This window comes from Ceratotherium simum, chromosome 3 (genome assembly GCF_057802395.1).
Source record: "Ceratotherium simum simum isolate JZ-2026a chromosome 3, ASM5780239v1, whole genome shotgun sequence".
NCBI classification, from domain to species: domain Eukaryota; kingdom Metazoa; phylum Chordata; class Mammalia; order Perissodactyla; family Rhinocerotidae; genus Ceratotherium; species Ceratotherium simum.
The window spans coordinates 4,704,422-4,721,324 of record NC_141902.1 but is presented as its reverse complement, the minus strand read 5'-3'; the positions used below and the strand labels follow the sequence as shown (position 1 = coordinate 4,721,324).

The 16,903-nt window shown below is 35.3% G+C and overlaps 1 protein-coding gene across 1 annotated transcript in view; it reads right to left on the bottom strand.

Annotated features, from left to right (window-relative positions):
* The window catches only part of MDGA2 (MAM domain containing glycosylphosphatidylinositol anchor 2), a 791,668-nt gene that overhangs the window by 28,013 nt on the left and 746,752 nt on the right, over positions 1 to 16,903 (bottom strand). Inside the window, exons 13-14 of the mRNA XM_004436360.3 lie at positions 10,279 to 10,434; positions 9,665 to 9,823 (exon numbers count right to left, since the gene is read on the bottom strand). Of these exons, the coding sequence (XP_004436417.2) occupies positions 9,665 to 9,823; positions 10,279 to 10,434 (315 nt within the window). The remainder of the gene's footprint in view (positions 1 to 9,664; positions 9,824 to 10,278; positions 10,435 to 16,903) is intronic.

The following is a 16,903-nucleotide window of genomic DNA, read 5'->3' as shown; positions in this document are numbered from 1 at the left end:
AATGATTCTTTTTTTTTTTTTAAAGATTTTATTTATTTATTTTTTCCCCCCAAAGCCCCAGTAGATAGTTGTGTGTCACAGCTGCACATCCTTCTAGTTGCTGTATGTGGGACGCGGCCTCAGCATGGCCGGAGAAGCAGCGCGTCGGTGCGAGCCCGGGATCCGAACCCGGGTCGCCAGCAGTGGAGCGCGCGCACTCAACCACCAAGCCACAGGGCCGGCCCTGGAATGATTCTTATTTTAATATTATGTCATATAAACTACTGCATAAAATATAATTTGCATAAATATAATTTATAGTTACTATTACCTAGTTCTTTTTTTTAATTAAGTCCTTAACATAATTTTACTTTTTTTTTCTTTTTTTGGTGAGGAAGATTGGCTGTGAGCTAACATCTGTTGCCAATCTTCCTCTTTTTGCTTGAGGAAGAGTGGCCCTGAGCTAACATCTGTGCCAACCTTACTCTATTGTTTTTTGTATGTAGGTCGCCGCCACAGCGGCTTGATGAGTGGTATAGGTCAGAACCAGGGATCCGAACCCATGAAGCCAAAGCGGAGCATGTCGAAGGTAACCACTATGCCACCGGGTCAGCTCCCGTGATTTTACTTTTCACTATTTTATTATAAATATGTATCTTATATATTTTAGAGAAATTGAAATATATGTCCTAAAATGTGCATACATATTTCCTATAGATACTTGAAATTACCAGGTTCCTATAAATTAACTTGTAATTTGGTTTACTCAAAGGCCAGGGGATCACTTGCATGTAAATCACATTTTTATTCTAATCAGTAATACAGGCTCATTAATTTGAGTTTCACATTTCAAGAAAGATGAGGATGTGCCGAAATCATCTAGCTCCAGGCAAGGGCTATGTCTACTGATGGGTAATTGTTAGCATCATCTGTACTATACACACAGACAAAATGGGAAATTATAAAATCATCAGTTTCTGCTTGAATAGAAATGGCTGTGTGCATCCATTGTTATTATTTTTTCAATATATAATTGGAACAATATCTTAAATAAAAAATGTCAATGTTCTCCAGTCATTACCACGCCTTCTTGACTCTAATTTAATCTCTACATTAGTGTCCAGTGAATTTTCCTAAAACATAGCTTTCATCAGCCTTTCTATTTCTCTGACGTGTAGATCTTACCTAGATCTTGTCACTGTTTGGTGCTGCCACCCTCCCTACTCTGCCGTAAGGACAGTCTTCTCCACCCTCACACCGTGGCTCCTCTCACATTCTCTCACATTCTCCAACATTTGCCTTCCGCCTACCATTTACCTCTTTTGGAGGACAGCTTCCATTTCTTCCCCTCCATAGAAACTTTAACTTTGCTGTTCTGGGTGTTGTCTCCCTTGTTCACCCACAGCATGGGCCTGTCGTGCATTGTGATATATACGACTTTCTGACTTATTTTATTCAGTAATTTATTACCCCCAAGAGATGACAAACTGATGGATAAGAACCTTTTTACCATAATTCTCTTTTATCCTCTACAGAACCCTAACACCAGGAGGCAAAAAGCATGTGCAATTCACCCTATTGAACAGAAATGAGTGAACTCAAGACCTAAGGGCAAAAATACCCATCACAAGAAATCTATACTTTCAATGAAGTTAGTTTAAAAAGTTGGCACCCCAGGTGAGAAACAAAGCAGTTAACTTATTTGCTTACCATTAATTCAATTAATGAAATTACATTGTTTATTAATTACACTGAAAATGAGATGTATATTTGCAACACCAGCCTTTCTCAGTCATATCATTGATTTTGTTTAAACATCCTAGCTTCTACTATATATTGTGTGAGGCACCATCATCAACAAATAATTAAATAGGGGGAAAGTAAATGTAGGGGTAGCTGGTGGTTCAAAACCAGAGACTTAAAAAGTAAATGCATTAGATATTACATATGCTCTTCTTGGAGGGTCCGTGACAAGTGGGTGTAATAATATTTTGATTATAAATGGTAATAAATCATGGCTAGATTCTATCCACCTCCCCCTTTAAAAAATACATTTTATTTTTAATTTTTGGAGGAACCCCCATACTGTTTTCCATAGTTGCTGCATCAATTTGTATTCCCACCAACAGTGTATGAGGGTTCCCTTTTCTCCACATCCTCTCCAACACTTGTTATTTGTTTTCTTTTCAATACTAGTCATTCTGACAGGTGTGAGTTGATATGTCATTGTGATGTTGATTTGCATTTCCCTGATGACTAGTGATGTTGAGCGCCTTTCATGTACCTGTTGGCCATCTGTATGTCTTCCTTGGAAAAATGCCTATTCAGATCACCTGCTCATTTTTTAATCAGACTATTTGTTTTTTGATATTGAGATGTATGAGTTCTTTATATATTTTGGATGTTAATCCTTTATCAGATATATCATTTATAAATATATTCTTTGGTTCAGGAGGTTGCCTTTTTGTTTTGTTGATGGTCTCCTTTACTGTGCAAAAGTTTTTCGGTTGATGTAGTACCATATGTTTATTTTTGCTTTTGTTGCCCTTGCCTGAGTAGACATATTCAAAAAAATACTTCTAATTAAAAAAAAAAACCCAGTAATTTAAAAGATATATGCACCCCTATGTTCACTGCAGCATTATATACAATAGCCGAGATATGGAAGCAACCTAAGTGTCCATGGGTAGATAAATAGATAAAGAAGATGTGATGTACGTATACAATGAAATATTACTCACTCATGAAAAAGAATGAAATTCACCCATTTGTAACAACAGAGATGGATCTAGAGGGTATTACGCTAAGTGAAATAAGCAGACAGAAACAGAATACTATACGATTTCACTTACATGTGGAATCTAAAAAAAACAAAACAAATGAACAAATGAAACAAAATAGAAACAGACTTGTAGATACAGAGAACAGATTGGTAGTTGCGAGAGGAAGGGAGGAAGGGTGAAACAGGTGAAGGGGACAAGAGGTACAAACTTCCAGTCATAAAATAAATGTCAGGGGATGTAATGTACAGCCTAGGGAATATAGTCAACAATATCATAAATAACTTTGTATGATGACAGATGGTTATTAGTCTTATCAGGGTGGTCATTTTGTAATGTAAATAAATGTTGAATCACTATGTTGTACCTGAAACTTAAAAAAAAAATCGTAATTTAACAAAGCAGTTTACTGAATGAATGTCTTCCACCTACTGCACTATATCCATATTGATGACGCTGGTACTATCAGTTTTAAACACAAACGGGACTTTACTGAGAGCATTGACTAATTCTTAACAGAAAAAGTGGCTTAATACCAACTATTATCAAACAGCCCATGGTTCAGTAGCTATTCTCTAATATGGAGAATACCAAATAAACTTATCTATGCCCTCGGCCACCTGGGAGTTGTCTTTTGCACGGAATGTAATTCTGAGATTTTATTAGAATGCAAATATCTCAAAATTACATATTTATTCTGCCGAAACTCTTCTATAGTGTGTGTAGTCGAGGCTCTAAAAACAATGGCACCTTATCTTATGATTTTTTTCAGGCTCAAGCTGTCTCTCATATGATGTCTAACTCCAAGGAAAAAATATGTGAACAGATTTCCTATTTGAGGAACATATTTGAGATATAAGCAAGAATCTCCATTTTTTAAAACTCTAATCAGAAGAAATATGCTCTTTGACCAAAATGAGAATAAAAATCAGACTCCTAAAACTAGGCAAAAGATTATCAACTTGGCCTTCTCTATATCTTATATAAAAACATTTAAGTCCTCAGTTTAATATCTTTGAATGCCAGCACTGAGAAAGCTGTAATCCAACTCTTGTTCAAGGATAACCTGAGATATCTTATTAAGAGAAACTTAATTAGAGATGAATTCCAGACTCATTAAATTCTATTTCTACATTCTGCTAGATCATCAAAGACCATGATATTTCAGCTCAAAACACAAATTTTATTCTCTAATGTATTATGATCTACAAATATATAAAATTTTTATTTGAACATGTTTTATATCTTTCTAAAAATACTAAGTAAAGATATTGCTAAGAGTATAGCAATATTTATGTTGCTTATAAGAGTACTTTTATACAGTACTAAGAGCATTTAGTACTCTGATAAGATAAATTTCCCTCTCAATTAATTGTTAAGAAACATGTAACACTTTTGATTTCCTCTATGCTTTAGCTGCCAGAGCACTTAGATTCAAATTCAAGTTAAGTCAATGATTAACTTCTATGTTTTTCCCCACCCTACCCTAAAAGGTCTTGGTGAAACTACCTTCTGTTTCCAATCTAGACTCCATATTTTCATTTCTCTTGTTTTGTTATTCTTCCAGTATACTCAGAGGCTAAAGAATGGATTATTTCTTTAAATCTATTGAGTATTTGTTGTTGCAGAGGATCAAATATAAATAAATCATGATTACTGTCTCAAGGTGCTTACAGCCTAGCAGGGGTCAGGGTGACAAATATAACGACAGAGATGTGCACCAGGAGTTTTGGGAACAGAAGGAGCAGGGAGGATGGGGAAGAATTTCAGCAGATGTGCTTGAACTGGATTTTGAAGCAAGAATATGAGTTACCTAGATGATTAAAGAGGAGAAAAAATACTTATTTTATCACATGATTTAAAAAATATTAATTTACTTAATAAATATTTATGGAGGGGTCAAATAAATATTTATATCTGCCGGGTACCATGTGATGGGAAGAAACACTGTTTCTGCTCCTCCCAAGCATGCAGTTCACAAGACAAGAGAGAGAGATTATGAAGAGGCCTCAGCCACGACACAGCTCGATTTGGGGAACTTCGTGTACGGCTGGAATAAACTATGCAGCTGCCCCAAGGAGAAGCCAGAGGGGCACATATCCTTGAGGTTCTTACGTTACTAGTTTTAGAGAATGATCTTTACCCACAGAGACTATGGGCCAGAGAGACAGCAAGGAAATCAGTTAGCAGGCTAGTTCAGCACTATACGCAAGAAGTGATGAGGAGTCAAACTGATCATCACGTCCTTAAAAGCAGTTCAAAATGAAGAGGACTGGCGCCCTGATCTCCAGCCTCTCCACCTCTCTCTAGATGGCTGAGCAGTATCTGCTGCCATTCGACACTTTCCGCAAGTAGCTTACTCCTTCACAACGCAAGCTTTGCATTTATTTTACAGAGAAAATATAGACTGTTAGAAAGGCAAATTTCACATCTCTTTGTTGTTCTGGCATCGAGGAATGTATCAGAAGCCACATTCTTACTTAATTATTTTCTTCCCACCTCAGTGAAAGCGACTTAGTTCCCCTCTTCAAGGTTAATTCCCCGACCCGAGCTCTACATTCCCATCTTTTCAAGAAACTTGTTTCCCTCTGATTTTTGTATCTCTAAACTTACCCTTTCTATTAACTCTTTTTCCTCTTAAAATAGGCCCTTCTACAGCCCCACTTCTCTCTACTTATCATTCTTTCCTCACCCTCAAGATTCATAAGAATAGATTTTATTAACAAACCCCTTCTCCTTGCCTCCCATTTGTTCTATAGTGAAATTACCTTTCTAGAGCCTCAACTTTATTGAGCCATTCTTATAAAGTTCAATGAATGTATTCACAAGTGATTTTGTATTTTTAATTTCCTGGTATAGTACGATGCTTATATCTCACATTCTTCTTTCTAGAAATAAATGAAGTACATATTTTACTGATTTTTAATAAGCATTTGTCATATTCAGTGACCTCATATGAGATTCAATTTCTTTGCAGGAAGATTAGAAATTCAGTTGATTAATCAAGAATCAAAACGCCTACTAGTAGCTACAAGATTGCTGAAATCATCTTACATTATCGTCAATAGCCAGATACTGTATCCTGTATATATAAATCAACAGTTTAAGGTTAACACATTGTAGCTTTCATTTATTTTTTCCTTCAATTGATTTTGATGAAACCTTTAACTTACAAGAAATTGAGCCAGTGTGGCAGACAATATCTAAGATGCCTCCCAATGACTTCAACCTCCTAGGATTAACACTCTTATATAATTTCCTCCCCTTGAGTGTGGCTTGGAATCATCAACTCAGTTACAATAAACAGAATAAGGCAGAAGTTCTGGGAGGTCACTGCAGAGATTAGGTTACAAAAAGTCTTGGGCACATGTTTGCTCCCTGTCATGAACTGTTGCTATGGAGGAAGCCTGTTGCCATGCCATGAGACAATCCCAGAGAGACGTCCACATGGCGAGGAATTGAGAGAGGCCTCTGGCTAACAGCCTGTAAGAAATCAATATTCTTAGTCCAGCACCTGTAAGGGAGTGAGGCCTGCCAAAAACGACGTGAGTGGGCTTAGAAGTGTATTCTACCCAGTTGAGTCTTCAAATTAGACTGTGGTGCTGCCTGACCACTTGTCTGCAACCTCATGAGAGACACCCAGCTAAGCTGATCCATCTTCCTGACCCGTGAAACTGTGACATAATAAATGTTTGTTGTATTAAGTCACAAAATTTTGGGGAAATTTGTTACACAGTAATAGATAAGTAATACAACATAGAGAAGTATCTTTTCTAAGTAATGCATAACTGATCATCCATTTTTATATTATTAACAAATTATTACTCTTCTCAGTGATGTATTGCCTGTTAGTCACAGTTAAAACAGCAAAGATTATTTATGGCTACTCAAGAATAATAACTGCAATTAAGCTATTAGAAACCCAGGACAAATCATTTTTGAATTTGGATTTCTAAAAGAATGAATAAAACTGAGAATGTAATTTGTAAAACTAGTGAGTATAAATGCCCCCAGGTTTACAGATGAATGAGTGTCTTAGAATAATATTTGCGAAGAGGGAAGGTTTCAGCCACAGGCAGCATCTCCCTAACGAGGCAGCTCATCTAGTCCTAATTGATTAGTCAATGTCTAGAACAGATACTTTTGCCTAGATTTTAGTTCAGCATGATTGTGCCCTGCTGAGAGGGACCCAGGTAACAGACCTGATGCCTACAACCTTCAGCCATCTGATGAAGCCGAGAAATGGCACCGGAATCAATGTGATAAACGTTTGAGAACGTGGAAGAAATGCAAAACTGCCTTCTCTGAAATAATCAGAATAAAATAGCAGAAGTCAACTGAACATCCACTGACAATAAAGAGGATGTGAATAACAATTGTCCAGATAAAAGTACATTAAAATTATCTTGGGACTCAGCATAAACATGCAGAAATTTTGAGAGAGAGATCTAAGGGAGCCAGGCTCATAAATAAGGTAGATATATATTTTACTCATTAAAGTAATTCAAATTATTGATCTTAGAATTATTTATTTAAAAACCAATTAAAAATTTCCCTGTTCTAGGGTAAACTGGAAGAAGAGAAAGACAGTCCATGAAATATATTCAAAATAGAGAGCAAGTCAAACATACATGATCCACTAAAGGGAAGAATTGGAGTTGAGCTAATTCCACTTTTGTAATAAGATAGTGATCTTACAACAAATCAGATGGTTGGCAATTGTGTGGAGATTGATTTCCTTTCAAATTTTAGGCTGTAGTGAGGCCATGACTACTCTCATAGCTTTCCAACTGCTGTTCTAGTTTATATTCTTTTTCTCAACTATTTCGCCCACACCTATAGGATTTATTTTCCCAAATCAAAGATCTCATCATGCTTGTTGTCTGCACAAAATCTGTACTAACTCCCCCCGAACTACTCAAGTAGGTAAGCCTTGATGACATTCCACTGATTCTCTCTGCAGAGTAGTGAAGCAGCAGACACCGCGTCCAGCTTCCCAGATTGGTATTTTGACTTCACTGCTTATCAGCTATGATATGACAGCATGGTAATTAAAATTCTCTGTATTTCAGTTTCCTTATCTATGAAACAGGATAATGATTTTAATGAGCACAAACGTTTATTGTGAAAATTAAGAGGAACAATCTATGACGTGTTAGGAGTAGTGTCCTGGTCCATGATGAGTACTCCATAAACATTAGCTATGACTTGATTATTGCTGTTACTGCTGCTATTTGAGATTCTAAGTAACTTAAGAAGATGAGTGTCTACCATCTGATAGATTTTATAAATGTTGTCTCATTTAACTTGAAATACAAATTTCTGAAATAGGAATTATTAATCTCATTTTACAGAAGAAGAGACCAAGATCTAGACATTTTAAGTGACATCTCTAAATTCTTACAATGGCTGAATGCTAGAGCCCAGTTCCAGCCCAGGTTTCCTGACTTCATGTTGAGGACACTTTTAACGCACAGAGCTATCCTTCCAGGCTTGTCACCTGTTGCTCCACTGTGAAGAATACTGGTTAATAGTGTGGCTATAAGTTTGAATCCCAGCATAACCAGTTACTTGCAATTCATACAAACTCTCTGAGGTTCAGTTTTCCCCACTGTGAAGTTTTCCCATCACTGTAGTGATGCTCATTTTCATAAACTTATTATGAGGATTACTTCACTTAAATAGTACAGTAGTTGGCATATATCATGTGCACAATTTTATTAGTTTATATAAATATCTATTTATATCTTTAGTTTTATTAATTTATATCAAGACATTTGATGTCATCCTAACTTCCTGCATTTTACTTTCTCATGACCAGAGCCTTAATCTTTCTGTGTTCATCTCTGTCTATTGAAAATGTACCCTTCCTTTGTAGAAAAACGTTTTCCTTTGTCCTGAAGCACTACCTTATTTCCAGCTAGATACAGACCCACAATGCCTTGTCCAAGCTCTGCGGGGCTAGTCATGCTGGGCCATTCAGAATTTTGTCTTATTCTAGAAAGTTAAAAGAGTGCATATCTTATACATTATGTGACATCCCCAGAAGGATCTGGAGCAGAATCTCATAATTAAATTGAGTAATATTTTTGCTGCGAAGAGTACAAACGCTCACACTCATTTGGATAAATAAAGACTATAAATAGCCTCATATCAGTTCAAGTCACATATTCTAACACGTGTAGATCAGTTAGCACGTGCTGCCAAATAATTAAATTAAAAAAATTTGTGTTCAGTTGTTTTGATTTTAGAATTGCACATAAAGAATTATAGACCCATAAGACTAGTTTTGCTAGGTCCTTTCTCAAGGTTCTATGGTATTCTACCTAGCATGATTGTGTATTTGCTCATCTCAGCCTTCATTACTGTGTAAGGTCTCTCAGGGCAGGGAGCGTCTTCGTCTTTGTATGTTCCTCAGGACCGAGGATGTTCTTAAATCTACCAGGTGTGTTAGGCACACTTTCTAAACAAGAAAATATAACACCAATATTCCAAATGTGGAGATGGTGCTAAAAGTACTTGTCCTCCAAATCTGACAATTCTCCTTTTCATGATCATTAATATACATTATTCAAGAAAATTTCTTTGGGAAGAAGCAGCCCAAATTATACTGGAATTAACTTTACAAGATCTCACAAAAAATTTAACCCACTGACGGGCTGCCTGAATTAGAATTCCAGAGGAGGTAGGTAATGCTCCAAAATTTCAAATTATTATCTAAATTTTGTAAATTAGGACATGGTGAGGGAACATTCTTAGCATCATATTTTGCAATTTGCCGGTAAGTCATTTAAAAGTCAAGGATGATATACTTTAAAATTGATTTCATGCTGTGTGTTTATCAACTTCTTTCTCTTTAGTTATTATTTACTTCAGAAGAAACATAGTAATTGTTGCCATCTCACCTATATGTTGTCCATACATGTGATAAAAGAAGCTGAAACAATATGCAGTATTCGTGGGTCCATAAGGGTTTTTAGGAGCTATGCTGAAAACAGGGCTGAGGAGTCGAGCCTTTTCGCCTTCCAATCTGGGTCGAGATGTCTCAATGTACATATAAAAACCTTTAAAAAGACAAAATAAAATGTTTAAACATGATTTTATTAGGTAACATGAAATTTGAAATTATTGAGAAGTTTTAGAGTTTTCATATGAAGTAAAAATTGACAGGAGGATTTGCATTTCATTTACAAAATCTGTACATGCATAACAATATAAACAACAAATGATTACATAACTAAAGATAAAACTGTTTATAATATATAAAAACTTGAGACAAAATTGGAATTTTAGAATTGAATTATCAAAAAAATAATCCTAATCTCTGAGAGAAAATTAATGTCTACAAACTTTGGAAATATCTGCATTACTGATGCTGTACATAAAAAAATGTAATGTTTTATTCCATAATCTTCAAATCGATAGCTAAGTATTCTCTTGTATTTCACATAACTGGCATCTCTCGAAGCCCAAGGCTGGGGAATGATTGTTACGAACATAGTGTATCATACCCTCGTACCTTCTTTGGAGCCACTACGATCAGCATTAGGTCCTGTGTTTGGGGTGTATTTCGTATTTCTTGTTGCAGTGCTTTGCTTTGTCCAGTCAAAATTATCTGTATCATCTTGGGTGAACAAACAAATGTTACCGTCTTCAAATCCACAGTGAAATTCTCCTATTAACAAATTTGAATTAAAGTGATTAATATTAATTAAATTAATACAAACATTGCAATATTCTTATAAGAAAAATTTAAAACATTTTACAGCAATAGTAACGCAAGATTGCAATAATGGCGCCAGAGCCATAATACTCCACATGATTGCAACTAAACGTAAAACTATTTCAACTTTAAAGAAAAGGAAAAATAGTCTTGATATATAAATCAGTCTCTTATTTAGTAATTTAAACCCAAATGATTTTTCTCTGAAATATCCAGATAACTGAAATGAAACAATATAATTCACACTTGAATTATGGCTGAAGAAGTTTCCCAACTTTCATTTTTAAAGTAGAGGAAAAATCTAAACAACGCTGTCAATCAGAAAATGATCTTTATTACTTTACCTGACAGCACCTTAAAGCTGTCACCTGGAGGTTATAAATTTTCATACCACGCTGGAAATGTTTTCACGTCTACCCATTTGCGCAAATGAAAGTTACTTAGGGGAAGACGATGGCAAATTATTTTAAAAAGTAGTTATATTTCATTTGAATGTGGATTTGCCAAATTCTTGAAATTCACTAGAAATGAAGTAATTTATGAAGACCCTGTGAAAGGACTGAGATTGCTTGGATGCTTGCCATATGCTGAGTTCAGACCCAACAACCAGTCCAGAGGGAGCTTTCTCCAACTGTCTCTGAAAAGAGGGTGGCAGTAATGTTTCTAGGTATCAAAGGGTTTTCTCACTGGAATATACCCTGCTTGAAATATAGGATTAAAAAAAAGGATATGATAATGTCTACTAGACAAAAAATTAAAAGTATACTTAATTGAGAAAAATTAAACAGTTTGTATTATTTCATTCAAACTCAGAACAACTCTTTTAAATCACAATAATACTAACTCATGAGGCTCACAGAGGGGAAATCTTTGGCTAAGTCAGCTAGAAAATAATAAAATTAAAACTGAGAACAGATGTCCTGCAATTCATAGAGATAAAAACATCTAAAGAACAGAGAGACTCTCATTTGTCTTTTCTCCCCCTGAAATGGGTTAGACTTATGAGATATTCTTGGGAGTGGAGTCCTTGAAGTTGAGATCATGTCCCTGAATTAATCTGTGTGTTTCTATATACTAACACTGAACTATCCAAAAAGGGAATTAAGAAAACTATCTCATTTACAATAGCATCAAAAAAATAAAACACTTAGGAATAAACTTAACCAAAGAAATGAAAGATTTGTACACTGAAAACTACAAAAAATTAATGAAAGAAGTTAAAGACACAAATAAATGGAAAGGTATCATGTGTTCTTGGACTGAAAGAATTAACATTGTTAAAATGTCCATCCTACCCAAAGTGATCTATAGATTCAATGCAGTCCCTTTGAAAATACCAATGGTATCTTTTTTATAGAAGTAGAAAAAAATTCCTAAAATTCATATGGAACTACAAAAGACCTTGAATGGCCAACACAGTTATAAGCAAGAAGAATAAAACTGGCGGCATCACACTTACTGATTTTAAAATATATTACAGGGCCGGCTCTGTGGCTTGGCGGTTAAGTGCGCTCGCTCTGATGCTGGCGGCCCGGGGTTCGGATCCCGGGCGCGCCCCGAGGCACCACTTCTCCGTCCAACCCGAGGCCGAGTCCCACGTACAGCAACTAGAAGGATGTGAACCTATGACATGCAACTATCTACTGGGGCTTTGGGGGGAAAAAATGAATAAATAAAATCTTTTTAAAAAAAAAAATATTACAAAGCTATAGTAATCAAAGGCGTATGGTACTTATACACTGTTGGTGGGAATGTAAATTAGTACAGCTATTGTGGAAAATGGTATGGAGGTTCCTCAAAAATCTAAATATAGAACTACCACATGACCCAGCTATCCTCTTATGAATATATACCCAAAAGAAATGAAGTCAGTACTTCGAAAAGATATGTGCACTCTCATGTTTATTGAAGTATTACTTACAATAACCAAGACGTGGAAACAATCTAAATGTCCATTGATGGATAAATAGATAAATAAATTGTGGCAGATATATACAATAGGATATTATTAAGCGTTAAAAAAGAAGGTTATCCTGCCATTTGCAACAACATGGATAAACCTGGAGGACATTATACTAAGTGAAATAAGGCAGACACAGAAGGAAAAAAACGGCATGATATCATTTACATGTGGAATCTAGAACAAGTCAAATACCTAGAAGCAGAGAGTAGAATAGTGGTTATTCTATTAGGGCAGGTAGGTGGGGAAAGGGGAAGATGCTGGCAAAGGGTACAATGTTGCAGTTCTGTAGGATGAATACATCTAGAGATGATGACTGTAGTTAATAATACTGTATTGAGTACTGTAAATTTGCTAAGAGTATATTTCAGGTCCTCTCATCACACACACAAAAATGGTAACTTTGTGTAGAGATGACAGGTTAATTAGCTTGATTGTAGTAATCATTTCACTATGTGTATATACATATATATATTACATAATCATATTGTGCATCTTATATATACACAATTTTTATTTAAAAAAAAGAAAAAAAGAGCATGGTCTTGGCATAAAAACATACAGACAAATGGGACAGAATAGAGACCCTAGAAATAATTTCCCATATATACAGTGAAGTGACTTTGACAAAGGAGCCAAAAACACACAATGGGGAAAGAAAAATCTCTTCAACAAATGGTGCTGGGGAAACTAGATATTCACATGCAAGAGAATGAAAGTGGACCCTTATCTTACACAATACATAAAAATAAATTCAAAATGGATTAAAGACTTAAATGTAATACCTGAAACTATAAAACTGCCAGAATAAAACACAGGGAAGAGCTTCACAACATTGGTCCTGGCAATGATTTTTTGTATATGACACCAAAACTATAAGCAACAAAAGCAAAAGTAGACAAGTGGAACTACATCACACTAAAAAGCTGTTGCACAGCAAAGGAAACAATTGACAGGATGAAAAGGCAAACTACAGAATGGGAAAAAATATTTGCAAACCACGTATCTGCTAAAAGGTTAATACCCAAAATACATAAGGAATTCCTACAACTCAAAGCAAAAAAAAAAAACTGATTGAAAAATGGGCAAAGGATTTGAATAGACATTTCCCCAAGAATACATACAGATACATGAAAATGTACTCAACATCACTAATTATCAGGGAAATGCAAATCAAAACCACAATGAGATATCACTTCATATCTGCTAGGATGGCTATTATCAAAAAACAAAAAATAACAAGTGTTGCTGAGGATGTGGAGAAACTGGAATCCTTGTGCACTGTTGGTGGGAATGTAAAATGGTGCAGCCACCAAGGAAAACATTATGGAGGGTCCTCAAAAATTAAAAATAGAACTACCAGGAGCCGGCCCGGTGGTGCAAGCGTTAAGTGCGCGCGCTCTGCTTCGGTGGCCCGGGGTTCGCTGGTTCAGATCCCAGGCGCGCACTGACGCACTGATTGGCAAGTCATGCAGTAGCGGCATCCCATATAAAGTGGAGGAAGATGGGCACGGATGTTAGCCCAGGGCCAGTCTTCCTCAGCAAAAAAAAGAGGAGGATTGGCAGATGTTAGCCCAGGGCTGATCTCCTCACACACAAAAAAATAGAACTACCATATGATCCAGCAATTCCACTTCTGGGTATTTATCCAAAAGAATTGAACCATTATCTCAAAGAGATATTAGCACTCCCATGTTCATTGCAGCATTAGTCACAATAGCTTAGATATAGAAACAACCTAAATGTCCATTAATAGATAAAGGGATAAATAAAATGCGGTATATACATACAATGAAATATTATTCAGCCTTAAAAAAGAAAATCCTGCCATATGTGACAATGCTGATGAACCTGGAGGATGTTAAACTAAGTCAAATAAGCCAGTCATAGAAGGACAAATATGGCACAATTACCCACATGTGAGGCAGCTAAAATATCCAAACACAGAGAAGCAGAGAGTAGAATGGTGGTTGTCAGGGGCTGTGGGGAGAGGGAAGTGGGGAGATGCTGCTTAAAGGATATAAACCTACAATTATGCGAGACAAAACTCCAGCAGAACTCCAGCAGTTCTGGAGACCTGCTGTACAACACTGTACCTGTAGTTAACAATAGTGTATTGTACACCTAAAAATGTGTTAAGAAGGTAGGTCTCATGTTAAGTGTTCTTATCACAATAAAAAACAGAAAGACAAAAGAAGGAAAGAAGGGAGGGATGGAGGGAGGGAGAGAGAAAACCATTGGCATTTACAAATAAAAATAAAACAGAAGGTTTTCCCTTCCTTTAAGTAGTAAGTTTTTGTTTTGTTTTCAGATTAAAAAATCACTGCGTCTCTTTGTGTTTAGTTATGTTCTATATTCTGAGCAGGAATGTTTACAGGGAATATAGCCTTTAGGGGACTCTAAGTCAGTAAATTTCTGGATAAACAATATTCCACATATAATATTTACTAGTGCATATTTATGCAACGAGTTTCGTACTGAATGAGACACAACCTCTTGATGCTATCAACTGAAGATCTAACGCTGGTCTTGGCAGGGCAGTTCCATGCATGGAGAGATTTCTTTAAGCGTCCTTTAGGCACAATCTGAGATTCCTTTCGTTGCTGCTTTGGAGTCATGATAAGGCAACGTTTGATTTTAAATGTTTTCAGTTGTTTAATCATGTAGCATATATAGACAAGTAAAACGTCAAAAAACAAATGTAAAGAATGAGGATTTCAGTTTATAGATCTGCTGCCAAATCTTACTTTTTATATGCTATGTAGAAGTATGGATAATGAATTTTTATAACACCATTGAACCATATCTTTTGTGTAATTTAGTTTAAACTTGTTTAAAAAGAGCCAAAAACTTGCCTTCAAAAATGAATGAGTTTTTAAAACTTGAATATTTAAGTCTTTCTTAGTAAAATTAAGCACTAATACTGCTTATGAAAACCTAAGATATACCTATAATTTTAGATATGCCTAAAATCTTTCATAATTTGGTCAAATTTATATATTACATTAAGTTGTTTACAATAATTTGAAAAAGATATGACTACAATAATTCACATTGGACAAAAACACAAGTAATCTCAACAGTTCTTCACCATTTCTGTGACATATATCTTTACAGTGAAGAAACCCATCACTGGAGAGATTTTATTAAAAGTTGGCAGATAAAATGGAAAAAAAAATACTACTTAAGACCATAATAATTTTATGATTATTCAGTCACTTTATATGAGGTAATTATAAATATATGCAAAAAAGTGTAATCATAAAAAAGTTTATTGAAATAAAGAATATCTAGATAGATAATGAAAATGCACTGATCTGCAAAAACTTACCAAAAATCAATGTAATATTAAATATTAAAATATCTCATAAAATAGGAAATAATAAAGTCCAGGATTTTCACAAAGATATGGAAGTTAAGATTGACTTGGTCTTGAATTTTTCACTAGCTTTCTAATTACAACATGATTTTGTCAGTGTTTCAGGGGCTACATAGAAATAAATAAATATATTTGAAATATTCTGCATTATAGTATCTCTAAAATTTTACTTTATTTCCCTGAATCCTTCCCAATATGGTAAAGAAAGAAACAAAATTCAGGGATAAGCAGCCTGATGCTCACTGGTCCTCTAGCCCAATGACCCTCTTGTACCCGCCTACTTTCTTTACGTATTTTTTATTTTATTTTTTCTGCTTTACTGAGACAAAATTGACAAACAAAAATTGATTATATATTTAAGGTTTACAACTTGATGTTTTGATGTATACATACATTTTGAAATGATCACCACAATGAAGCGAATTAATATATGCATCACTTCACATATCACATAGTTACTATTATCTTTTTTTTTGTGGTGAGAGTGCTTAACATCTATCCTCTTGGCAAATTTCAAGCATACAATACAGTATTGTTAAGTATAGTCACCATGCTGTATGTTAGATCTCCAGAACTGACTCATCTTGCATAACTGGAAGTTTATACCCTTTGACCAACATCTCCTCATTCTTCCTCCCTCTCACTCCTGGCAACCACCATTCTATTCTCTGCTTCTGGGTTTGACTGTTTAGATTACACATATGACTGAGATCATGCAGTATTTGTCCTTCCGTGTCTGGCTTATTTCACTTAGCATTATGAACCAGGTTCATTCATGTTGTCTCATATGGCAGGATAACCTTCTATTTTAAAGCTGAATAATATTCCATTGTATGTATATACCGCATTTCTTTATGCATTCATCCATCAGTGGACATTTAGATTGTTTCCATGTCTTGGCTATAGTGAATAATGCTGCAATGAACTTGGCAATACAGATATCTCTTTAAGACTAAGATTTCATTTCCTTTGGATATACACCCAGAAGTGGGATTGCTGGATCATATGGTAGTTCTATTTTTAATTTTTTAAGAAATCTCCATACTTTGGAGATTTTCTCCGTTTTCTCTAACGGCCATGCC